The 25680-nt window shown below is 40.5% G+C and overlaps 1 protein-coding gene across 1 annotated transcript in view; it reads right to left on the bottom strand.

Moving 5' to 3' along the window:
• The window catches only part of SLC28A3 (solute carrier family 28 member 3), a 63209-nt gene that overhangs the window by 5740 nt on the left and 31789 nt on the right, over positions 1-25680 (bottom strand). Inside the window, exons 6-16 of the mRNA XM_034774361.1 lie at positions 23981-24125; positions 21031-21144; positions 18537-18614; positions 10222-10302; positions 10022-10102; positions 9110-9235; positions 7505-7635; positions 6430-6598; positions 4646-4843; positions 1739-1820; positions 683-781 (exon numbers count right to left, since the gene is read on the bottom strand). Coding sequence (XP_034630252.1) covers positions 683-781; positions 1739-1820; positions 4646-4843; positions 6430-6598; positions 7505-7635; positions 9110-9235; positions 10022-10102; positions 10222-10302; positions 18537-18614; positions 21031-21144; positions 23981-24125 — 1304 coding nt within the window. The remainder of the gene's footprint in view (positions 1-682; positions 782-1738; positions 1821-4645; positions 4844-6429; positions 6599-7504; positions 7636-9109; positions 9236-10021; positions 10103-10221; positions 10303-18536; positions 18615-21030; positions 21145-23980; positions 24126-25680) is intronic.

The following is a 25680-nucleotide window of genomic DNA, read 5'->3' as shown; positions in this document are numbered from 1 at the left end:
AAAATACTGTTGCACAATTTAATCACAGTTGATTTTTTTTGGAAATCTCACTAACTGGCTAATGAATTAACCCCTTCAGGGGTATGATTCCTGATATTACGTCCTCTTTTCATTTCCCCTCTGAGATAGTAATTTCTTTGTAACTCATGATTCAGCTTGAGACTTTTACCCACATTTTGATGGGATTTTGAAAATAAAGGCCTAGTTTCTGATTTCACTTATACTGGAGTAACTTCATTGACTTCACTGCTGTGACTCCTGATTTATCCCACTCTGAGAATGGAATCAGGCCCATTAAAAAATAAAAGTACTCTATTTCCCCCACTCCTCCCCCTCTTGTACCTCTTCTTTGCCTTCTAGTTCTAAATTAAACCAGGATAAAGATGTGGGGGAGGTCCTATAACTCACCTGTAACTGGTAATTATCATTTCTTCTAGATGTATCAGTAATTATACGTTGACTAAAAATTTTAAAATTTATATCTTAGATGTAAAAGACAAACTAGGCAAAGTCTTTTTATATGCCAATTCTAGGAGCTCTTCCTCACTAACATCTTTTAACCCTCTCAAAGCGAGGAGTAACTTACAGGTAGATAACATGAATGATCTCGTTATAAAATTAGTGTACTAACATGCTGACACCTCGTGGTCAGTCAGGGATATTACAAATTTATACACAGTACCTGCAATGCAAGCTGTCATGAAGCAGGCGACAGTACCAGCAATCATTGCCCTAAAGGCACTATCAGCAATGTCCCTTTTTTTGGAAGGAGCCATAGATGCTGGGAAGAAAATTAGAAAAAATCAAATAAAAAGAGGATGAAATTCCTAGGAAGCATATCCTCTAGAAAAGCAAATTGCAAATCATGGTACTGACAAATAGGGGCAAGTAAAATAAATCTGATATTCTCAGGGAGATATACAAACACAAAGTATATACATATTTGTCTTTCTACTAAAAGGTGAGCTGCAAATAAAAAATGTAATTTCCATTTACCTCAACAATATGTGCTGAATACCCGACTGAAGCTGGCTAATAGATACCAACCACAGTCAAACCACTTTTCCCCCCTTGTATCAGACTGTCACACCCATTGATTCCTGCTCATCTGTGCTGGCCCAGCATGCACCATTCTCTGACAGCAGAGCTGTCACAGAACCCAAAGCAGACAGGAGACAGCCTATATAGGATCAGGTAAGCCTATTTTAAACAGTACATTCTGTTTTTCAAAGTTCATTTTTAATTTTTTGATACTCCTGAAGAACAGGGAAGTTGGAAGTTTATAAACTGATTCACTTGTGGCGTTCTTACAGAAAGCAAACCAATATTTTCCGAAATACCAGCAAGAATACTATGAACCTAAAGAAATGGTTTATTTTGTGCAAAGTCTGCTGTGTAGCACTGGCTGTCAATGGCCAAGAAGGGAGGGTACAACAGTAGAGGACCGCCAGGGCATAGGACTGCCCTGACCACACCCCCAGCCACAGGAGTGGAGCATAGGGACTGCCACAGCAGTGTTACACCACCCAAGGATCGCACTAAAGCTCTTTGGTGATTTATTCATTCAGCTTTAGGGCAGCTTTACACTGGGGAGAGGCAAAAGCTGCCCTAATGCAGCTGAGAATCCGGGTCTTGGTGATGTGTTGCAGTTCATCAAGAATGTAAACCACAGAGTGGTTTTCTTTTTAATTATACAGCAAAAAAAATTGTCAAAATGAGAAAAACATATTGTTCTTACTGAGTCCTCCTATCACCATTCCCAGAGAACCAAAATTTGCAAATCCACAGAGGGCATAGGTGGCAATGGTTTCAGAATGGATCTAAAAATAAACAAACACACACCTCAGACAGAAAATAAATTATTCAATTGTTTGAAAGTTTGCAGATGATACAAAATTACTCAAGATAGTTAAGTCCAAAGTGAAGAGTTACAAAGGGATCTCACTAAACTGGGTGACTGGGCAACAAAATGGCAGATGGCATTCAGTGTTAAATGCAAAGTAATGCAAATTGGAAAACATAATCCCAACTATACATACAAAATGATGGGGTCAAATTAGCTGTTACCACTCAAGAAAGAGATCTTGAAGTCATTGTGGATAGGATGTGCTGAGGTATAATAACCTCTCTACTTCTCTTGAGGTTTCCTTCTTTATGCATCCCAGCTCAAATTCAGATGATTAAAAGGGTTGTCTGGATTGGGATTGAAAATCCCAGAGGGTTTAATTGTCTAAACTGGTTTAGGGCCCCTGCACTAGCTGGAAATGCTGCAGTTTAGGAGGCATTCAGTCTGAGGTACGACAGGTGGTGGTACTTGCTGAATGCTTCCTTCAGGGAAAAGGAGCACATTTAAATTGTTATTGGGGCTCCCCAGGAACCCCAGGGGCAGAGTCGGGATCAGTGCCTCCCCTGGCTGCCCTTGTCCATACCTACTCCCTGGCCAGTGTCATCTTCTTTTGGGGCAACACTTGCTCTCTGTGGGCCTCAGAGCAAAGAGAAGTTTGTATTGCTTTCCATTTCCAGATGCTCACCTCTTTCCTCAATGGACTTTCCACTGACAAGAGCCACTTGCAGGGTATATGATAGCTTCCTGAGGGTGAAACTAGGCTACAGTCCTTGAAGAAGTCAACCTAGTTGAAAGGTATGGGAAAGCAGGGAACATGGAAATGGAAAGCTTTGCTCCCTGCATCCCTTCCCCATTAATTGCATTTTAAGCCCACACTGAAGTCTGAGGAGTGCTCTCATAGGTTTCCTGTTGATTAGAAGCTCCTTTGTTCCTGCTCCTGTTTTCTGAGAACCAATTTGTAGATATTTGCAGTCATGTGGCACATATGCAAGAGAATGCTTCTCAAGTACTCACTCTATCTGCTTTCCCTAGAAACGGCTTTGTTTCCTGTGATTTCCCTGCCTTCACTTGTACTCTCCTAGCTTTGAAAAACAGGAAGCCTTGTTGTTATGGGCTGTGGGGGTGGATGCATCAGAGTGCTCTCTCTCTCTCTCTCTGAGCACATAGATATATTGGAGGGGTCTGAGGTTGAATAGAAGTTAAATCTGAAAACCCAAACACCCTCATGTCCAAGCCATCAGGTCACACTTAAAATTGCTACTGGCAATTTCCAACCCCTGCAGTAATGATAATAATCCTTTGCACCACAGCATAGGTTCAGGAGGATGAAGGGGACATGTCCCTCTCAATGCAGATGCAAGACTAATGCAATCCCATCCTTGATTCCCCACTTCTCTCCAACCTTTGTATGTGGTTGCATCACTAATTCCTGGCTCTGCCATTCCCTCCCTCCATGACCTTGGGAAAATCTCTTAACCTCTGAGCCTCCCATGTTTCTACATCTGTAAAATGCGTGATATTTATTTTATTCAAATCTACCTTCAGTGAGGGGGAAAATGATACTTTGCAAAGTGCTTTGAAACCTATGGATGCAAATTCTTATGAGTGCTGTGCATGATTATTATTTTCTCATGTGAGGATCTCAAGCTCTTTACCAAGGAGAGTTAGTTTGACTGCCTGTATGAACCAATAACAGTGAAAGTAGCTCTTCTGTGCCACAGAGCATAATAATAAAGTGAGATGTGAGCAGGTAGCCAACAGCATCCATCTTTCAAAGTTCAGGTTCACTCAGAGATTTAGAGCCACATACTGCTCTTTGTTAGTGTACAATTGGTTAATAACTCTGCTGTTGGAAAATATTCCATGGGATCTTTAATGACCATAAGTGGTTAAGATATCAATTTTAAATGTTAATTGAAGAGAGGGCACCTGCAGTATCACACAACACTGGGTCACAGATTCAATACTGGCTCATAAGGATGGATGGCCAGAAAACAAGGATTCTGTTTTGTTGAAAACATTTTGAGGTTTTGACATATGGTTTTGTTCCCATGCAGGACAAAAATGAGACTTTTGACATTTTTCATAAAAACACATGAGAGAGCCCTGCCTGATTCAGAGCAGGTTCTGAACCTGGGTCTCCCACATCCCCAGTGAATGCCCTAATCATCAGGCTATTCTGAGGTGCATGGGGCTCTCTCTCTCTCATTTTGACCAGAAATTCTATTGGGAAAATTTTGATGGGAAAAAGTTTTGTCTAAATTCATTTGACCAGCTCCACTCAGAAAGAAGAATGCCACCTAACTAGGTCTTGTCTACCTTGGCAATTTGCCCTGATTCCACCAATCAAAACCAAGCCAGGCCCTACTGGTGCAAACCATGAGCTTGGGCTTCCAACTAGTGTAACTACATTTGTGCCTGGCCATTCAGTACTAGAGTCAGGACAAATTCCCAATAGGGACAAGACCTTAGTCTCTAACACCACTTCCTGTGGCACACTGGGATTTCCTTGGAGTTCTTTAATCCTAGAAGTGACCAGGCCTGACCTTGTCTGGCTTGTGACATCTGACATGCTTCACAGTCCAGGATGCCATGGCTGCAAGAACATAGCCGGGTCTGGAGAAGGATGAACTTCAGTAACTAAGGTCCGTTGGGGAAAGATCAAAAGAGGTTTAACACAAAAGAAAATGTCAAAGTAATGGGCCATATTCATCCCTGTGTTATTCCACTAAAATCAGTGGAGCGCCATCAGGTAAGAATTGGGCCCAGTAAATCAGTAGACTATAAAATGTTACTCACGGTCATATATTGCTTCACGCCACCAACGTACACGGGCCCACCTTTCTCCCGCAAGTGGATCAACATTGAAAGACGCTCATAAGCCACAAATTCATTGAAGAAAGTCTTGTAACCTAGGAGTCCACCGACAATAAAACTATCTTCCCAGTCTACCCCCATCATAAAAGAAAATGGCATGAAGACATAAGCGCAAATGATCTGCAAAATATACAAGACAGAGAAAAGGGCCAGGTGCACAAGCGCAAATATTTGCTAATCACAAGAGAAAACGTCAATCAAAGAATGAAGGTATCTGCTAAATTCTTTAAAATAAACTTCTATATATATTTTGAAAAAGTATATAAAAATAGTTCTTGGCATCTTGCTGCTCTCTCTCTAATAGTCTGGGGATTTTTAATAGTAAGGTCTACCTGAATTATCACAAAAGTAGCAATTTAAGGCTCAGATCCAACCAAAGTACTTAAGCATATAGTTTAATTTTATGCCTCAAGTTAAACACATGCTTAAAAGCTTTGTTGGATTGCAGCCTAAAATGGGGGCCGTGGTTCAGGGAATTGGTAAGAGAGATGGAAGTTTAATTTATCATCTGACATAATCTGGTGTAGCTACACTGAGAAAATGAGTGTTAAAATATATGTTAATTAACATGTTTTAATTACTATGTTGACCACCACCTAGGGTAGACAAAGGGTTTGTCTATATTTAAAAGATGTACAGCTTTAGCTATACTGGTACAGTTAAGCCGTATACTCCCTCCTTGTATTGATATAAAAGTGCTTATAGCAGTATGGCTTATTCCTGTATGGGAAGAGGAATAAGCTATACTAGTACAAGGCACCTTTATACCAGTACAGTTGTGCACATTAGGTTTATAATATTTTGGTAAAAAATATCACTTCCCCCCTTCCCCCTGACCGAAATAGCTATACCTGTACAAAAACTGTAGACCAGGCCAGAGACCGTCCAGTTTAAAAAGTCTCTTAGCCTAACAAAATGATGTAGGAAAGTCTTGTAATTAAAAATCTACAAACTCAGCTAACACATTTTTAAATAAAACTTTGTCTAAACTAGGAACTAAGTGCTGTTCGAAACCTTGCCAATTAAAACAGTTTCTGATACACCTCATTTTCCCTGTGGAAGGGCTGGTCTAAACTGCAAAGTTAGGTCACCTTAACTACACTGCTATGGGCTGTGAAAAATTTCACACCCTGTGTGATGTAGTTAAGCTGACATAAGCCCTGGTGTAGACACTGCTAGGTCAACAGAAGAATTATTCCATTGACCTACCTCTCAAAGAGGTGGATTTATTACAGCGTCGGAGGAACCCCTTCCATTAATGTAGTAAATGTTTACACTACAATGCTATCATTGTGCTGCTGTGCCATTTCTTGTGTAACATAACCCTCACAAGCTTTGCTTAGGTAAGGATAAAAGATTCAGTGCAGTGGTCTGAAACGAAAGCCATTGTGGGTGTTTAGTGAAGTGTTAATTGTGTGGCTGGTGCATGCAAATAGCTCTTCTGGTTTTTCTATTCATTGAAGGTAGCTCTGGCACAGATGAGAGCTAAAGCAAACTCACTCTGCACAAAATGGCAGCCTCTTTGGGGTGAAGTTATAGACATGGATGGCTACAGAATGTTTACATTGCAACAGGTATTTTTCACAGATTATTTTGTTATACAGGGATTTAAAAGAGTTGTTCTTTTTAAAAGAAGTATATATTTAAATATCCAATGTTTGATTAAAAGAAAGACAAATCATGAAAAAAAGTTATGAGGACAATACCTCGAAGTTCAGCTGTGGGTAGTTAAACATATTCCCCAACCAAGACAGTGCTGAATCAATGAAAGCGAGCAAAGCAAGGAAGGCGATCAGGTTCACAGCAATGTTCGCCACCAGTGGGATGGAGGCAGAGGCACCCTGACTAGCAGCTTCCAGCAGGTTTTTTGAGTCTCTTTACCAAGAAAAACAAAAAGAGAATCTGAAAACTAGAGACATTTTCCAGTTCACAGACAAGTCGAGAAACAGTAAAGGTTACACTACAGTTGATTATAAACTAGCTATTTACATTACTGGACACTCGCCTGGTGCTCTCAGGTGTTCTGGAGGGGATGCAGAGGGGCCACCATGTGAATGAAGCCTCTAAGAGAAATTCTGGCAGATTCAGAATTCCTCCCAGGAGATCCTAGGAAGTGACCTTGAGGATGCCCTCAAGCTTTGCCATCCTTGGAAAGAGTGGAACATGCTCCTCATTCTTCCCTGGCTCTTTGGGGCTTTAATCCAAGGCCTACTGCAGTCAGTTGTGGCACTCTTTCTATTGACTTCAGTGAACTTTGGATCAGGCCCGGGCACTGCTCATGCCTGCAGGAATGAAGGTGTAGGCACTATGCTCCCCACAGGGTCAAGGTCAGGCCTTACACAGAGGTGCAAGCTGATGAAGAGAGGCTCTTTGTATTTTCTGCCTCTTTGCACTCCTCCACAGGGATTTTCTTGATCAAAAATTATATGCACTGAATTCTCTGATTTTTGTCTGCAGAATAATCCATCCGCCTTCACTTTTGCTTACAGTCATTTAGTACATGCTTCTGAGTAAAGCAAAGGCAACAATAAACAAATAGAAAAACATCCTGTAGAATTGCATTGGACTTTTGCAGTTCTGTCTCTGTGAAAATGCCAGTGGGACAGCTACACCTCTGTACAGCTCTGTCTGTTTGTTCTTCATCTGAGTTCAGAAACTACTTACTTTTGGTTTCCTTAACGTGTAATTAGTGTAACGTGTGCAAAAGCATTGTACAGCTCTCATCAACATAATATTTGAGGACCTATGTATATTGCTGTTTCTAGGCATAGATCTACTTACCCTTTCTCCATTTTTATACCACTCTTCAGAGTTACTTGGGGTATTTTAGTCTCAGGCCAGAATAGTTTGGAGATAGCCAGTGATGCTGGTGCTGACATCACAGAAGCAGTTAGTAAATGGGAGGCTGAAACCTGGAATTCCAGATGCCAGAAAATAAGCTTTGGTCAATTCATCTCAACAGAACATAGAAACAGAAAAAAATTCCAGAGAAAGGCAATGAAAATCATTAGACACCTGGAGGATATTTCATATAAGAAGAGCTTGAAAGAACCAGCATTGTTTATATGGGAGAAGAGTAAGCAGAGGTATGATACCGGGATACAAAATAGTGAATAGTTTGGAGAAGACCACCTGTTTACCTCTGGTGATAACACCCTCCCCACTCTGGTGGCACTAAGTCCCAAATACCGAGGTAGACTAGGGAGAGGGAGAGTAGCACTCCGGAGAGTGAAGCCAGCTTCCAGGAGCAGTGACTCCCACTGGCAGAAGCTGTGGCAAAAGCAGCAATGGAGGAGTAAGAATCAGACTCCGTAGCCTCAAAGCCCCTGGACAGCAGTGATGTCAGCAGACTGCATTCCTCAGCTGGAACTCTGGACATTCTTTTCTTTTTGATTGTTTGGCCTGACCTCCTCCTGCCTATATTCTTTCCACCCTCTCCCACACAGTCCCCCATGCATCTTTTCATTCCTCACCTCCTGCAGTGTCTTGCATCGCTTCCTTCCTTTTCCTATTCCTTAGTCCTATTAAACAATTCCCCTCTCACTGCCCCTGCCCTTATAATGTATATTTGTAATGGGTTGACAAACATCAAGTTTCAGGGGGTAGCCGTGTTAGTCTGTATCTACAAAAACAACAAGGAGTCTGGTGGCACCTTAAAGACTAACAGACTATCTGTTAGTCTTTAAGGTGCCACCAGACTCCTTGTTGTTTTTGTAAACATCAAGTTAGTTCCGCAGTCATCCTGATCATTCTGCGTGTATGTTGTATCCCTTTCCCTCATCTGTCCATCTTGTCTGTTAGATTGTAAGCTCTTTGGGGTGAGGAGTGTCTTATGTGATTGCCTAGTACAAAGGGGCCCAATCCTGAATGGGAACTTTAGGTGCTTCCATCATATAACTAATAATAATAAATCTCAGAAATATCTTCTTTAGGTCACTGCCAGGATCCTGGAGCAGTTGAACCATGGGTATATTCCATTATGCCAGTTCCTACTGCATGTAAACTATAAATATAACTACACAAATACATCAATTATTCCCTCTGCACTCGAGCTGGATGAATCTCTATATTACCAAGGTAAACATTTCTGCTACTGAATGCTGCACTAAAGGTCAAATCAATGGGCCTAGTTTCCCATACACATATGAAGATTGATAATTCTTTGTAGTCATAATGGGACTTACACATATAAACCTTGGACACATTGATGGAAGCATTAGACCCACTATAGGTCAGGAATCTCAGCTACAGACACCCTTGTGATTCAAAGTGCTGTTTGAATTTGAATCCATAATACCCTGAAGGGAATTAGGACTGCTACAGGGGAATTTGTAAAGGGGATTTGAACACACACTGTATTTTCATGATTTATTTCCCCATCCTTACCCCAAAAGAAATGTATGCTCCTAAGACACTGCCAGCGATGGTTGAGAACCCTGAAGTCATGATCGAGTGGAGTTCAGACTTGGTGACATACGGTAAATAGGGCCTCACTAGAAGAGGAGATTCTGTCTGAAAATGAGAAGCAGCAGTCAAATGAATAATTTCTGTATAAACCCTCATAGAGTGACCAGTTATTTTATGAATTAATGCTAGACACAGTTCAATCACAGTGACTTTGGTGCTATCAGACAGTTAATGTTTGTGCTGATGAGTGCTCTGAATATGCATGGGGCTTTCTCAAGGCTAAATACTGTTTTTCAGGTAGTGCAATTGCGCTTGACACCCACCTTGCTTGGCTGAAGGTAATTTCTTGGTTGCTTTAATGTAGTGGTTCCTAATCTGTTTTTTTTTTTTTTTTTTTTTATTGGAGTCCCCATTATCCTGTATGTCCTTGGGCCATGTCCTCACACAGTTGACCCCTTATCTTATTTTTTTGCCATTCTCTCTCTTGTCCTTTTCTGTTTCTGTTCCCTTTCCCCCGCTTCTTATCCTATTTCCATTTTCTATTAGTTTTTTTTTTTTTGCTTTCTTTCTATTTTTAGACTAGTCTAGTGCTCTCTTGAGAGGGTCTGTCTCCCAGCTTCATGCCAGAGCTTCATGTGTGAACATAGTATAACCTTCAGAATTTACCTGATTGCGTGTCATTGCTGATTTATAAACTGTCGGAATTCTGGCTTCCAAAAAACCAAGCACCTGACCTGGTGCATTAGAGTCCTAACTTCACACAGAAGGGATGTTTATTGGAAACAGAAGCTCATTAAACAGTGGTATTTCACTTTCCACAGTCCAGGATTTCTGTCTTTTAATAGGTGGGTGATTAAGGGTATTAGCCTGTTTTTCTATTTCATAACTCACCTGTCCCACAAATATGTTGCCAGCTGCTACTAGGGACTCAACAGGAGTTGTCCCCAAGGTAACCTGCATTATCCAACCAACCTAAAAATGATAAATATTAAATTTTAAAAATGCCACAATTTGACTCTATGGTTGCAACAGCTGTGTAATACTTGAATATCTCAAATAAAAAGCATTAACAAAATTCCATGCCATTGTACCTTTTTAATGAGCCATTGCATGAATCCAACATGGTAAAGCATAGACATGACTGTGCTGAAGAAAACCACTATTGGCAGGACCTAATTTGGAAACACAAAATAAAGTAACTTACAATTTTAAAGAGCTTTTCTTTTTTCTCTGTCTGAAAGAAAAGGCCACTGTCTTTGAGATACATTCTGGTTTTGAAATCTTTTAAAGATCTTGCAAGCTCAATCATTCAACCTCAACTATTCAGTTCAGAAATTGTTTTACTCTGGAACGCCTAGAGTTGTTTTCCATGTAGATGTGTTGAGTTTGGATGAATTGCTTTTCATGGATTTGGATGCTTTCTAGATCAAACTGTGATAGTTTTGAAACGGTTTCATAACAATATATTGCAGGTTGGCTGTAAGCCATGTTTAAAGCACCTCAGTAGTCAGCCACTCTGATACCTACTGGACATTAGCATCTGCAAATATCTGGATCAAAATTTTGTAAACTTTGTACGTGTTTCAGATGTGGGGTTTGGTGGACCTGCATTGCAAAGTTCAGAACTGGAACCAAATTTACCCATTGTTATACCAGAACATAAGAATGGCCATATTGGGTCAGATCAATAGCCCATCTAGCCCAATATCCCGTCTCAGATAGTAGCCAGTGACAGAAGCTTCTGGCACTTGGAGGTTTAGGGGAACCCAGAGCATCAAGTTGCGTCCCTGACCATCTTGGCTAATAGCCATTGATAGAACTATCTTCCATGGAGTTACCTAATTCTTTTTATAATCCATTTATACTTTTTAGCCTTCACAAAATCCCCTGGCAATGAGTTCCATAGGCTGACTGCGTTGTGAGAAAAAGTACTTAATTTTGTTTGTTTTAAATCTGCTGCTCATTATTTAATTGGGTGACCCCTCATTCTTGTTTTATGTGAAGGGGTAATTAACACACCCTTATGCACTTTTCCCACACCATTCATGATTTTATAGACCCTCTATGATATCACCCCTTAGTCATTTCTTTTCTAAACTGAAAAGTCCCAGTCATTTTAATCTCTCCTCCTATGGAAGCTATTCCATTCCCCTAATCATTTTCATTGCCCTTCTCTACCCCTTTTCCAATGTTAATATCTTTTTTGAGATGGGGTGACCAGAACTGTGTGTAGTATTCAAGGTTTGGGTGTAACATGGGTTTATATAGTGGCATTATGATATTTTCTGTTTTAATATCTATCCCTTTCTTAATGGTTCCTAACATTCTGTTAGCTTTGTTGACTGCCGCTGCACATTGAGCGGATGATTTCAGAGAACTATCCACAATGATTCCAAGATCTCTTTCTTAAGCAGTATCTGCTAATTTAGACCCCACAACTTTGTATGTATAGTTGTGATTATTTTTTCCAATATTTTTTGCTCTTATCAAAAGTGAATTTCATCTGCCATTTTGTTGCCCAGTCACCCAGTTTTGTGAGATCCCTTTGTAACGCTTCGCAGTCAGCTCTGGACTTAACTATCTTGAGTAATTTTGTATTTTTGGCAAATTTTGCCACCTTACTGTTCACTCCCTTTTCCAGAACATTTATGAATCTGTTGAACAGCACAGGTCCCAGTATAGATCCTTGGGAGACACTGCTATTTACCTCTCTTCTTTGTGAAAACTGACCAGTTATTCCTACCCTTTGTTTCCTATCTTTTAAGCAGTTACTGATCCATGAGAGGACCTTCCCTCTTATTCCATGACTGTTTAGTATACTCAAGAGCCTTTGGTGATGGACCTTGTCTAAGGCTTTCTGAAAGTCCAAGTACACTGTATCAACTGGTTCACTTTTGTCCACATGCTTGTTGGCCTCCTCCAAGAATTCTAATAGACTGGTGAGGCCTTTTCCCTTTACAAAAGCCATGTTGACTCTCTTGTTCTGTATGTATGAATGAAAGGAAAATTTTAATTTGGATCTTTATAGATTTATGGAGCAGACAAAAGGTTCAGGTCTAGAGCTGGATCCAAGTTTCCCAGAAGTCTGAGAGGGTTTGGATCAAAGGTTTTGGTTTGGACCCATGTTGACCTGACATTCACAAGATCAGGGCAACTTGCTTATCACACTCCCATCTAATTTAACTGTAGATTAACAACATATACAGTATTAACAAAGTCCTCTTCTTGTCATTATTGAGGTGATTATTATCTGCTCCCCTTGTAACACCGATTATGTCAGTGTTGGATGTTTGAGCTTTGCAGCAGTGAGCAGAGTCACTAAGTTCCTTAAAAGTAACTCTACGGGGATCTATTCATTGTATGGAAGTGAAATTGAAGGAAAAGAACTTTCTTTAAACATACAGTTTAAAAGAATCACAAATGGAGTATCACATGCATGGTCCACAGTCTGGCAGGTAATTAGTTGCTTTTTGTTTTTCATCCTGAATTAAAATGAGATCATTTGTATATATCTTAAACAAGCAGGAACTCAACATTTCGATGCTAGTATGTAATAGGGAAAAACCTCTCAGTACAGGTTCACGATAAGCCAGAGAGATTAGTAATGTTTAAACCAATACCCCTAACGCCAGAAAGCTTTTTAATTGTACAATTGAAGGAGTCACACATCATAAATAATGAACATAACAGAGTAAAAAAAAAGGATAAAAAAATCAAATGCATCAGTACTAAAGTATTTGTCAATAAATTCAATTCTTAATTCTCCAGAGGAAAGTTACTATCATAACTTATACTGATGAAGTTCAAAAAATACCCTCTCTCAAAATATATTAATATGGCTCATAGCCATAACTGCCTCTGCCCTTCAAAAGAGTTACAATTGGGATACTTCTAGCTTGACCCTGTTCCTCTAATGCATTTAATCATTTAAATTGATACTAGCTGACAGTCAGGGGAACTTTAGCATTAGCTTGTGATGCATTGAGGGTTCAGGAATTAGGGAGAAGTATCACAGAAGTGAGATTAAATAAACCATCAAACGGCCACCACTCTCTTTTTCTAGGCATAATCCTTACAATGGGTCCCAACTTTCTTCTTATCACATATTCTATACTTAAACTTGTATCCCTACAAGAGATGCAGTTAGATGGAAATTCCTCAGATTCTAGGAACATGATTATCCATCAGGAAAGCACTGCAGGGAGAGGAAGAAGCCTGGTGGCCACCAACCTCAAGTAGCTGATGATCAAAATTACAAGCAAATATCTTTCCTTTCTCACAGCCTAATTGGAGGCAGAAGGTTTCAGTGTAGCTGTGGGAGTGTGTGACAAGTTGGAGAGGGAAAGAAAGAACGTGCCATTTAAGATGTGACACTTGCTACTCCTCTGTCATTCTCACTACACATGTCAGTGGCCAATGCTGTTACAGGCTTGTCCCTGATAAAATCACTTTACAAACTGACTTTAAGAAACTGAGTTTTAAAAGGGGGTTCCCATTGTGTACCTGAAGACAATTACAGGTGCAGTTTTTGTTCCCACAAGTCAGGATTTTCCAATTGTGATCATCTGCACCCTTTATTGGGTATGGAACTTAGCGAGTTAGTTTTTAAAAAATCACTCCCTGATTATTTAATATGATAGCAACTTTTGTGGCAATGTCTTCAACAGAAAGTGGCACACAACCAATTAGCATGTATCTAATTACTGAGATGACCTGTCATACCCAGGCTAGCTTTTATCTAGAGCATGGAGGAGTCAATTTGAAAATGTCAGACTTTCCTTCCCTAGCGTGACCCAGAAGAACTGAACTACATGCAGTATGCGATAAACTATTTTTACATGTTGCACCCACCCTGATGTCTCAGTTGTGCTGTGCTCACTGGCCCATATTAGACAAACACAAAGAAAAAGCCCTTATGTTAACGTTAGGGGGGCTGCAAAAGCAGAGCTGTTTTGAATGAAGGAATAACAGCCTTAATTCTCACCAATATGCCTAGGTCTTGCAGGGTTCTCTAAATAGGGGGTAGTCACATACATTGTAGATACAGAAAAATCTATGCACAGCAGGCCAAGTTAAGGGTACAGTATCAGCCTTTCCTTTCCTTTCCTTTGTTGGGTTAGTTAGACCAACAGTGAAATGTATGTGACAATAAAAGGTCAGATGCTCCCCTCTGTTCTTCACCAGGGAGCAAACATGCACTGATTGCATGAAACTGGGCTAGAAAAAGCAGGAGGAGTAGGGCGGACACCAAGCGTCGTGCTTCTCGGGCCCCCAGGTAGTTCTTCTTTCTGTGCACCACTCATTTGTGGTTCTGCAGGTGTATGGCTACCTGAATCAGAGATAAAAGGGAGATTTTTCCTGTATGCCCTCCCCCCTTACTTTCTAGGCTGCAACCATGCACGAAAAATGTCAGCCCAAAGAGAATACATAAGAGAAAGTTATGAGTAAGGCTACGATTTAGTCACAGGTATTTGTAGTAAAAGTCATGGACAGGTCATGGGCAATAACCAAAAAATCACAGCCCATGACCTGTCCATGACTTTTATGGATAACATTAAACATTTTATGCATAAAATTAAATGGCACTCCCATGGATGCTGCTGTTCTGGGGGAGGGGGAGAATTAGGGTGGAAGTTGCTGCTCCGCGGGGGGAGGCACTCCAGGGCCCTGTCACCGCTGCTGTGGGGGAGGCGGCCCGGGGCCCTGCTGCCGCCGCTGCTTCAGGTGGGGAGGCAGTTTGGGGCCCCGCCACCGCTGCTGCTCCCGGACCGCTGCTCTGGGGTAGTGCCTGGGACCAGCTGCCTGGGGTCAGCCGGACTGGCCACTGCAGGAGTCACAGAGGTCCCGGAAAGTCACGGAATCCCTAACTTTCCGGGACCTCTGTGAAAGACTCACAGTCTTAGTTATGAGCAAATGTTAAGAAGGTCAGAATAGAAGCTGGAACTCAGCCTCAATTATGCCATGTTCTACCTGTGCCCACTATGCTATGCTAATGCCCATGAAGGTGAGTAAGGGCTTGTTTATGTGGAAAAGTTTCACCAGTTATACCAGTATAATTATACTGGTGTCGTTAAACTATTATAGTTATACCAGTATAACTCATTGGACACTCATCTACCAGAATACAAGAGTCCTCATAGGGAGTTATGTTAGTATAAACATAGCAGTTTAAATTTACATTCTACCATATACCAGAATAATTTCCTTGTGCAGACAAGTCCTAAACCAGGAATAAATTAAATAAAAGTGAACATCTAAATGGAAAAAGTAAGTCTCAAAAAGCTTTTTACGATTTCATGTCTGTCAGCTACGAATGATACATTAATAGCTATTAGTGTAATAAACCCCCAAAGAAAATAGAACTATCTCGTTGTTATGCCTTTATAATGTGTTTTTGATTAGCCACACTGTTACACATCCACTACTAATTCTGATAAATATGAGAAATCACCTTTGGACCTATAGAAGTGTCATTTGACTGTGTATGTAGCGCATGACCCTGAGATGCTGAGTACTCAGAACTCCTATGGAAGCTGGGCATTGTGGTGCTCAGCATCTTGCACAATAAGATCCCAAATAAGAAGCAGGTGGCAGATGATGTATAGGTGCATTCTAGGTTTGAAACCTTTGGAAGATTCTCCAACCTCAACCATTCAAACTAGCCCCTTATACTTAATGAACCAGAAAGCTCTTGGCATAAATAAAGAGCAAGCAGTCAAAATAACCAAAATCCAATAACATTTCATCTCTAAAGAAGTATAAAAGATTTAATTCTGACAAGTAAGTTTTAGCTGATCTATCTTTACTTATGTCAAGAGGCAATTGGGTGTGATCTTACTTTATGGAGCTGGGAAAAGGGTAGCATCACCTGCCTACAGAGATGATATTTATAACATCTCTGTTTGTGAGAATAAATATTTAAATAATGGGTTTAATCTTGACTATCTGGGCTATATTTTCAAAAATAGGTCTACATTGTGCCTGAAAAATATGCATGTATACACACAAATATGCAATAGTATGCATTTAAAAGTAACCATTTTCTGCATGTATATACATATTTTGTATGGGTAATTACTGCTTTTACCTGTGCCTGCCTATTTTGTGGGCATATCTTGGGTATCTGCTTTTGAAAATGTTGCTCTTTGTGTATTTAGTGAATATGACTGCAGAGGATAAATCCTAGTCCACATTTTCAATTACTCTTGCCCATGTATATAGGGATGTGCTCTTCTGTGTGCACAGGAGGATAGCTATGTACAAAGTTTTATGCATGCACTCACTCTAATTAGCAATCTGATTAGAACTGTGTGCAGCCAAAGTTGGGGTCTGGACATTGAGTCTCATTGCAGGCACTGGGTTATTGCAAAGGGGTAATCCAATTATCCTGCTCATTCCCCCCCTCTCCTGGGCCAACACAGTTTTGGGTGGTACCTCATCATCTCTTTGAAGCTACTGCAAAATACAGTGCCTTAGAGTTCCACTTGCAAAGAATGGAAGATAGTAATATCACTGTTGACCAGCTTGATACCCAAGCACTGGAAAAAATATTGCAAGGGTTGGAATATGCAGGAGGTAAATGGACTGGCTGGGTCTGTCTCCTTAAATGTATCTTTTACTCAAGTTGGAGGAAGTCAAAATCCAAGATAAACCAGATTGATGATCAGCTAGAGGGAGGATAAGAAGCACCAATGTGTCCCAGCTGCTGCTTTTTTTTGGCCTACAGTAGGTGGTCCATAGGCCAATGGAGGGCTGATGGGAGACCCAATCACTTTCAGGCTGGCACCTGCTTGACTCATGATTAACATGCATATTCCTAAACTGAGCCATGTGCAATTCTGAAAATAAGCAGCATACGCACAGTTTTGAGGCCACATCAACCATGCAGCCCATTTTGACTTGTCTGTCCTTCAGTGTGAACATATTCTGCTAGTATCCAATCCCACTTTAAAAATTCTATGTGTGTCCTTCTCCAGTTTATCCCATAGAAAAAGGCACATATGGATGTTTGAACACATACAAACTTTTGAAAATGTAGCCCTAACTAACATATCAGTCCACAACATGCCTTAATCACTGCTGGAGCATTTTTTAAAAAATAGGCTATAGGTCCATGTGAATCAAACTCTTATTTGTGCAATGCACTCATCATGCTTTCACAAAACATACAGTGATGAGCATGGAAATGGTCACTTAGGTGCCTGACGGTGTAAAAGTGAGAGAGAGTTGGAAAACTGAAAAAAAAAAAATATTTGAAAGAAATTTTTTTTCCCTTCTGGTTTTTGTTGAAATTTTGGGGTTCTTTTGATGATTTTTTTTTCTAAATTTTTCTAATTATCCTTAGTAATAACCCACTATAAATGTACAATCGTGGGAATTGTGCATGGAAACAGAGGCGTACAATTTCTCATGAATTGTGTACTATGTGTACCTTGGGCCTTCAAGGTGGCAGAGTGATTCAGCGGGTCAAGTATGAAAACACAGTGTTCCCCTGACTGGATTTTATCACTCAGTGTTTGTGTTCAAAGTGCACTAACTATCGTCTCCAAAAGAAACAAACCAGGTTGGTCTTATATAGCTAGGAAGCTAAATGAGAATAATTCCAGTCTGGGCTATCACCTCAGTCTATGGGAGAGAGAAGGTATAAGAGTTTGGATAGAGAGACATTTCAGCTTCTTATCTCCTGGAACAATGGGATCAGTGATAGCCCATTTCCCAACCTATCTTCTCAGGAAGGGAAAGGAGAAAGATAACTTGCCTAACTGTCAGCTCTTTCAAAGAAAGGAAGTACTGTTGACCTGTGATGAGCTGCAGAGAGAGCCTTGGGTAAAAAAATGCTTAATTCAAAACAGCTTCTCATTTTGTCCTCTAAACAGCTATTTTTATGGAGTTTCTTGCCTTCCTAATGATGGACCTTATTGGCCTGCAACCTCCAACCCTGCCTCCTCTTAATTCTTTCCACCTATCCATGGTATTTATAAGATGCCTATTTCCATGGTATCTCAGTACTGGCATCTTTCCCTGAGTACTTGTGGGAGGGAGGATAAGATAGGCAGAAGTTAACCCTGTGCTTACCACTGACCAGTTAAGACCCTGTATCCTGTCATGCCTCCATTTTGAAAACGTGTCTGCTAATACTGTCATCCTATCAAAAATGTAAATTGCTGCAGCTGGATTAAATAAATTTAGAGCAAACAAATGCATAACATTAAATAGCAAGTTTAATCCCCAGTTCCCCAACTTTTTCATAGTGTGGGTCACATCTTATTGGGGAGATTGTTCCCTGGACACTTCCTCTCCCATTGGTAATTTCATACATGTAAATCATACATGGAATATGTTTTCCAATTAAACTCTTTTTGTGGTCAACTATATGTAAAATACAACATATATAATAGCTGTTTACCTTAAAGGCAAATAAATGATCTGTATATTTTTCACCAAACACAAATTTAGCACCAACATCAGAGTATTCCAGGAAAATCTAAAGAGAAAAAACAAACAAACAAACAAAGCATCTGTTATAAGCAGAGGGTCACTGCTAAATAAGAAGCAAATATTGCACAGATTTAAAAAAAATCATAAAGGGTCAGATTGGCTGTTGGCCCTATTGCAGGTTTTTGTGGGGAGGTGAGGCGCCTTCCTTCTGTTCTGCATCTTGTCCAATGAACAAGTACAATTGTAGTTCAGAATCTGCTCTCTAGGACCCAGTGGTGAACATTGCCTCAAAGGGAGCAGATGAGAGACATAGCCATAAGTCACACTTGCCCATCTGTACCAAACTACTGAGCTGACCAGCTGTGGAAAGGGGAGTAGTGTGCACCATCCTAAACCTTCCCTTGGGGTGGGGCAGAACCACCCAGCCACCTGTTCATTATTGATTATTATTATTATTTAGTATTTGTGTTACAGTAGTGGCTAGTGGTCCCAGCTGAGATTGGGGACCCATTAAGCACAGTTCAACATGTAGTAAGAGACAGTTCCTGCCCCAGGACAGTGGCAAAATGGAAATGTTTATTTTTCACTCCGCACAGATGCCATTGAGGTGCATCTGCACATTCTACATGCTGTTGGCAGAACTTCACAGGGCAACTATGAGCAATAAGTTAACCATTTTCAAATTGAAGCCTGAAGGCAAAAAGAAGGTATTGTCAAAAGAATGGCCATGTGCCAGGTGGGATCAATGTTTGAGCGGCCCAGCCCCATCTGAATCAGAATGGCAAGGAAAGGAAGGCAGGGACTCTTGTTTCCTGGAGATTAGTGACCATACTTTAGCGTTCATTTCTGAATGGGGGTAATTGTATTTTAATAAAATTTTTATGTGGGAATAGTGCCACATTATTTGTCTACATTGGATTATTCACCTGTACCTTTTAAGAACTATCAGAGAGGGACACAGTATCTTTCTGTGCCAAAAGTTTGAATTCTCCTCACTGTATAACACTCTGCCCACCTTTTCCACTGTTACTCTCCAGCAGTGGATAATTTTTTACATCAGTTGTCTTGCAGGTTGGCCACATGTAGGAGCTCACATTGGATGCAGCCTCCATTCCAGCAATACTACAAAGTCACGCTAGTTTCAATGAGCTCCTTGTGCAGAATTCTATCTCCATCTCCACTTGTGTTTCTGCCACCAATGCTTGAATTTTATTCCTTCTGTTTCTTCTATCGCAGGTCATCTGAGAACCATGGGGTCTGTGGGGGCAAGGAGTGTAGGCTTTGGAGCTAGCGTGACAGTGGCTGTGGTGACAGTATTTCATTAGATCTTCTATTATATGGCATTTTAGTGGACAGAGTTTCTTGCAAGGATGTTTCAGAATTGGACCATGAGCTTCTGTGAGTGGACCAGTATGATACTTTTGCTTGGTGATGGGGTGGGTTCTGATTTCAGCCCAAATGAGGTGATGGTCAATCAAGGATGGGGCATGATCTAATTGTTATTTATTAGGCCTGGTCTACATTACAGGGCTGGTCGACATAAGAAGACTTGTGTCAACCTAGCTGTGGAAATGTCTTCACTTAAATTTGGCTCCCAGCAACGGAAGTGCCTCTCTACGCCGATTTAGTAACACCTGTAATAAGGTTGACCAAGTGTCAGTATAGACACTGTGTTGCTTATGTCAACTGTTACTGGCTTTCAGGAGCCATCCCACAATGCCCCACATTGACAAAACAAATGATACAAGTGCTCTTGGTGAGGACATGTACAACCAACACAAGAAGCCAAGTGTGCACACACACAAGTGATTTAATAATGGCAAAAACAACAAAGAGTCTGGTGGCACCTTAAAGACTAACAGATTTATTTGGGCATAAGCTTTCGTGAGTAAAAACCTCACTTCTTCGGATGCAGTGGCTGTCTGACAACTGTAGTGTAGGCATGGCCTTAGGCCTGACAATTTGGCATAAGAATAACATGCTCATTTGAAGGCAGTATGCAGAGAGAAATGAGGTGACTGGATCTTATCACTGGGCAGGTTACCCCACAGAGGACCCTATTTCTCCCAGGAAGTCAAAACAGTAAGGATCTGATTCTGCTCCCTTTGACTTCTATGGCAAAACTCCCATTGACTTTATGGAACACCTGGTGCATTAGCCTAGGAACAAAGCCACATTTCATCCCAAGAGGAAAAGAGGGTGACAGTTGTGTTCAAGAAACAAATGTTTGACTCTAATAATCTGGCTAATTGACTGTTTCTAGTGCCGTATTCGTGTGTAACAGAATGTAGCTCTTCTGAATAATAGGGGACTGCAGACTTATACTGTGTAGAATATATAAAACTTTCTCTTATTAGTGTCTTGTTTACTTTTGCAGTCAACATGCTCCTGTTCTAATATAAATACCCCAATAAAGAAAATGTTAAAAAGAAAATAACTTTTTTTTTTGGCTAATGCCTTACCTGTATCTGTCTACCCAGCCAATTAAATACATCAAATCCTGCTTTAGTTCTCAGAGTAACAAGTCCAAGAATAAACTGCATTCCAATTCCCCAAAATACTGGTCTCCAGGCAACCTAGCCATACAGAAAAATGAAAATACAGAAATCACTTGATATGAAAAGAAATATGTTAGTTTAACATACATATAATTAATGATGATTTAGCTACACTGTAGTGTATTGGGGTTGCCAAAATGGAGCATAAGGAGGTTTCATCTCTTTGGGTTACCACAGCTGCCCTCCTCTTTACTATGGAGTGATGGACTAATGCCAAATCTCTCAATGTGATGCCCCCTTTTGATCCAAGTTAGAACTGCTCAGATAAAGATGGAGCATTGCATGATGAGCCCTGAAGAGCACAAACCATGAACAATAATAAGAAAAGAACAAGAGACATATCCCTTCCTGTATATAGTGCAGAGGTGAAATAATTCTGACTTCCTGGTATCCTGACCCAGCTTGATGCTGACTTTGCTACTTCCTTCCTGCCTGCAAGTGTTCCTGAACCTAACTTTGTAGTATCCTGACCTGGCTTGCCCCTGACCCTACTGCTTGTCTTCTGACTGGACTGGTGTACACAGGCTGCCCACGGCCTGGCCCTGACAGGGCTACATGAGTGTTAAATGTTATGATTACAATAATATACAAGCATTCATTATTGGGTTATTCCAGGGGTCGCCAACCTGAGCCTGAGAAGGAGCCAGAATTTACCAATGTACATTGCCAAAGAGCCACAGTCATACATCAGCAGCCCCCCCATCAGCTCCCACCGCTGCTCCCAGCCCCTCCCACCCACCGGCAATCCCGCCGATCAGTGCCTCCTCTTCCCTCCCAATCAGCTGTTTTGTGGTGTGCAGGAGGCTGGGCGGGTGGGGAGCGGTGGAGGAGTGAGGGCACAGCAGGCTCAGGGGAGGGGGCGGGAAGGGGTGGTGTGGGGGCAGGGCCTGCGGCAGAGCCAGGGGTTGAGCAGTGAGCACTCCCCGGCACATTGGAAAGTTGTCACCTGTAGCTCCAGCCCCGGAGTCGGTGCCTATACAAGGAGCCACATATTAACTTCTGAAGAGCTGTATGTGGCTCCGGAGCCACAGGTTGGCCACTCTGGGTTATTCCATCTGGAAATGTGAATGGATGACTATAACCCTATACTTCAGGCTTTCTGCTCTGTTATCACAGTTTGTATACTGTAAATCTGATCAATTTACAAGGACTGAAGTAAGGTACAGCCTTGCTGATTTGCTCCCACTTTAATAAAATAGGCCAATTAGATGTAATGAAGACCAATGGGAGAACACCAGATCTGGCACTTATGAATTCTCACTTCAGTTGCTGGTAGTAATGCCTTGCAAAGGATTATGGGGTAAAAGCCAAACAGTCATTACTAAGGAAGGGGCTGTCAGGAGGACAGAGTGACAAAATAAGCATCCTCTGGAGTTCTATGTGTTGCACTTTCCCTTGGCTATGAAAAGCTTCAGCATAGATATAGAAGTGTTCCAGGAGGCTTTGTGCAATCTAATGAACCAGACAGTGGATTAACATATGACTCAGATGAAAAACACTAGTGCTATGCATAAAAACAGCAAGTAAAAATTGAACAGGGATTTGTGGCAATAAAAGCACAACCTTTACAAAAATCTCTCCAGTACAGAGTACTGAAGCGGCTATCACAGTTCCTTGGAAAACAAAAGATAAGTAAACCAACAGGCATATGTAGAAAATATAGCGAAGGGGTAAATAGAGTGAATTAGAGCAGAAGCCTTGCCTCTGAGGGCCTTTGAATTAATACTTTGCATCCTACATGCTTCCTCCCCCTTTCCATGGAGTTATACCGTACCTAATGCTATAATAGGCCTGGTCATTGCTACTAGGAAAAACAACATCTCTAAGTACAGATTCATTTTGTATCAGTCCTTAAATAGGCAAAACTCCCATTGTGGCAAATCCTGAAATTAATAGGAGTTCCATCCGATTAAGGATACAACATAAGATGAATAAGGACTGTAGGATCTGGCTCATTGTTTTTTAAAGTTTTAGGAGATACTGAAGTGTACTTCATTCCATTTTTCCATTGATGCTCCCCTTCTCCCTTTTACTGGATACTACTAAAACAGATTCCTGCTGATATCCTTCTAGAAAATGTGTCTTCATTGCCAATAGGATTATTTGAACATATGTAGAAAGGGACTTAGACCACTGATGCCTGAGTGCCAGCCAAACAACAAAGATAATTTTCACTAATTGACCCTGAGCTATTAAATGTAACATGTACTGTGGTTTTTACACAAAGTCAGAGTGAAATGGTTTCTTTTCTTACTATAGAGAAATGGTGGAAATGTTCTGTATAGACTTGTATTTTAATTTTACAGAGCATAGAAAATATTATAGTCAGAGTCTAAATCTAGAGAATCCTGGATTTTCTATTGCTCTTACTGGGCACAATTTTGCAACTCCCTCTCGCATTTTCTTATTCAAATTGAGTAGTGTTGTATGTAAGCAGTTCCACGGACTTCACAAAATAAACATTGATTTCAGTGGAACTCTTAACATGAAGTACCACTCAGTTTTAGTACGGGTTTCAGAGTCAAGCCCATTGTAACTGCTGGTTATCAGAACAATGATTAAGATTTTTGTAAGTGTACAAGTATTTGACCAAATGCATCCATGCACATGACCATATAGGTATCTCTCAATATTACATTAAAAATAAAGTTGCAAAGTCCAGCACTCAAGTTAGGAAATGCCAGAATTCACTGTGCAGTACAGTAAATATAGTAACTACAGTTAGGTTTTTAGAAAATTTATATCATTATGCGTAAATTGCAGTTGGCTGGGGGGAACTGTTCAGTCCCAGTGAGTACATTCTTGAGACTTAGTCAAAATGAAGGAAAAGATCAAGAGTTAGCCAAATACTTACTTTGGTTGGGTATTTGGAAAAGATCAACATCAAGAGAACATACATCACAAGCCCACCAAAGGAGATGAGCTGATTGGTTCCCTGTTTGGCAGTGTCAAAGATGAGCCAGCAAATGATAGCTGCAATTAGAGCTATCCACACCACCCTATCAAAAGGGAAACAAATATAATATCATACACAATATCTTCACAAAAAGAAGAGATATCAATTACTCCAATTTCTATTTATTTTAATTTTTTTAGATCAATACTGCTACATCAAAGACCACCCATCCCAGCCTCTGAGCACCGGTGGCAAATTCTTAAAAATACATCTCTACATAAATAGGCAATTAGCCAGAGATAACATTAACCCAGAAGCAATATGAATATAATACAAATCTGTCAATCACATAGGGTAACCAGATAGTAAGTGTGAAAAATCAGGATGTGGGGGGTGGGTAATAGTAGCCTGTATAAGACAAAGCCACTAATATCAGAACGGTCCTGATAATATTGGGATGTCTGGTCACCCTACAACCAAACCACCACCAGAATCCTTCTCCAATCACTGCCAAAATAGAGGAAAAATATTTTTGCTTTTTTGCACAACTGTTGTTTCCATTTTAAATACTTTTATTTATTTAAATAAAATAAAATAAATTTATTTTTAAATAAATAATAAATTTATTATTTATTATAATAAATAATAACTTTCAGATATTTTTGGACTAGCTCTGTCTTATCTCAGACACAGCTATTCATATTATTTATTACTATCTTAGGTATCTATTTTGGGCCCTTCACAATCTTCAGTGTAGGTATCCTAAAAGCCCTGTGAGAGACAGAAGTGCTGATATCCCCAGTTTATAGATGGGAATTGAAGCACACGGAGCCTAAGGCCCAGATCCTCAAAGGTATTTAGGTTCCTAATGTCCACTGAAATTAATAAAAATTAGGAGCCTGAATAACTTTGAGGATCTGGGTCTAAGTGGCTTGTCCAAATTATACAGGAAGTCTGTGAGAGAGCAGGAAGCTGGACCTGGGTCTCTTAAGATCCAGGCTAGCACCCTAGACATTAGACCATTCTTTCTCTCTTGATAATTGTTTCCCAGGAAAAAATAATATGTCTGCCCAATAATAACATGCCAAAAGCTACACATAAATGAATAAATGTGTGGCACAAACCAATCAAAATTAAGAAAAGTCTGTATTGCAGGTCTTACAATAGGGCAATGATGTGATGGGAATATTTGAACAAGCTACTCTAAAACTTTTCCCATTATCCTGTGTCAAGTCCCAATATCAGAAGTACATGTGCCTGCAGAGGGGGGAGGGATTGCGGAATCTGTTCGTTAGCCCATTTTAACAACAATATCTTCTCATACCTATAACCAAAGAAGGAAGCAACAAACAAGTTGCACTTGGCTGGATATTTGTATAGTTTGTCATGAAAAAACGTGCAGGGATGGAGTCTCAGTTACTGTAAATTAACACAGTATATTGATAATCATTTTATATGGCCCTCACTATTGTATTATTTGAACACCTCACAAACATTCGTAAAACCTGTCTGTGGTAGGGCAGTACTGTTATCCCCATTGTACCAGTGGGGAACTGAAGCATGCAGACCAAATGACTTGTCAATAGTCAAGCTGAAAGTCCCACATCAGGACGGAATTGAACCTAGGTTTGTCAGGTCCAAGCTAGTACCCTAACCAC

This window comes from Trachemys scripta, chromosome 6 (assembly GCF_013100865.1).
Source record: "Trachemys scripta elegans isolate TJP31775 chromosome 6, CAS_Tse_1.0, whole genome shotgun sequence".
In the NCBI taxonomy this organism is placed as follows: Eukaryota; Metazoa; Chordata; order Testudines; family Emydidae; genus Trachemys; species Trachemys scripta.
The sequence above is the reverse complement of the archived record's forward strand: the minus strand, read 5'-3'. Positions and strand labels throughout refer to the sequence as shown.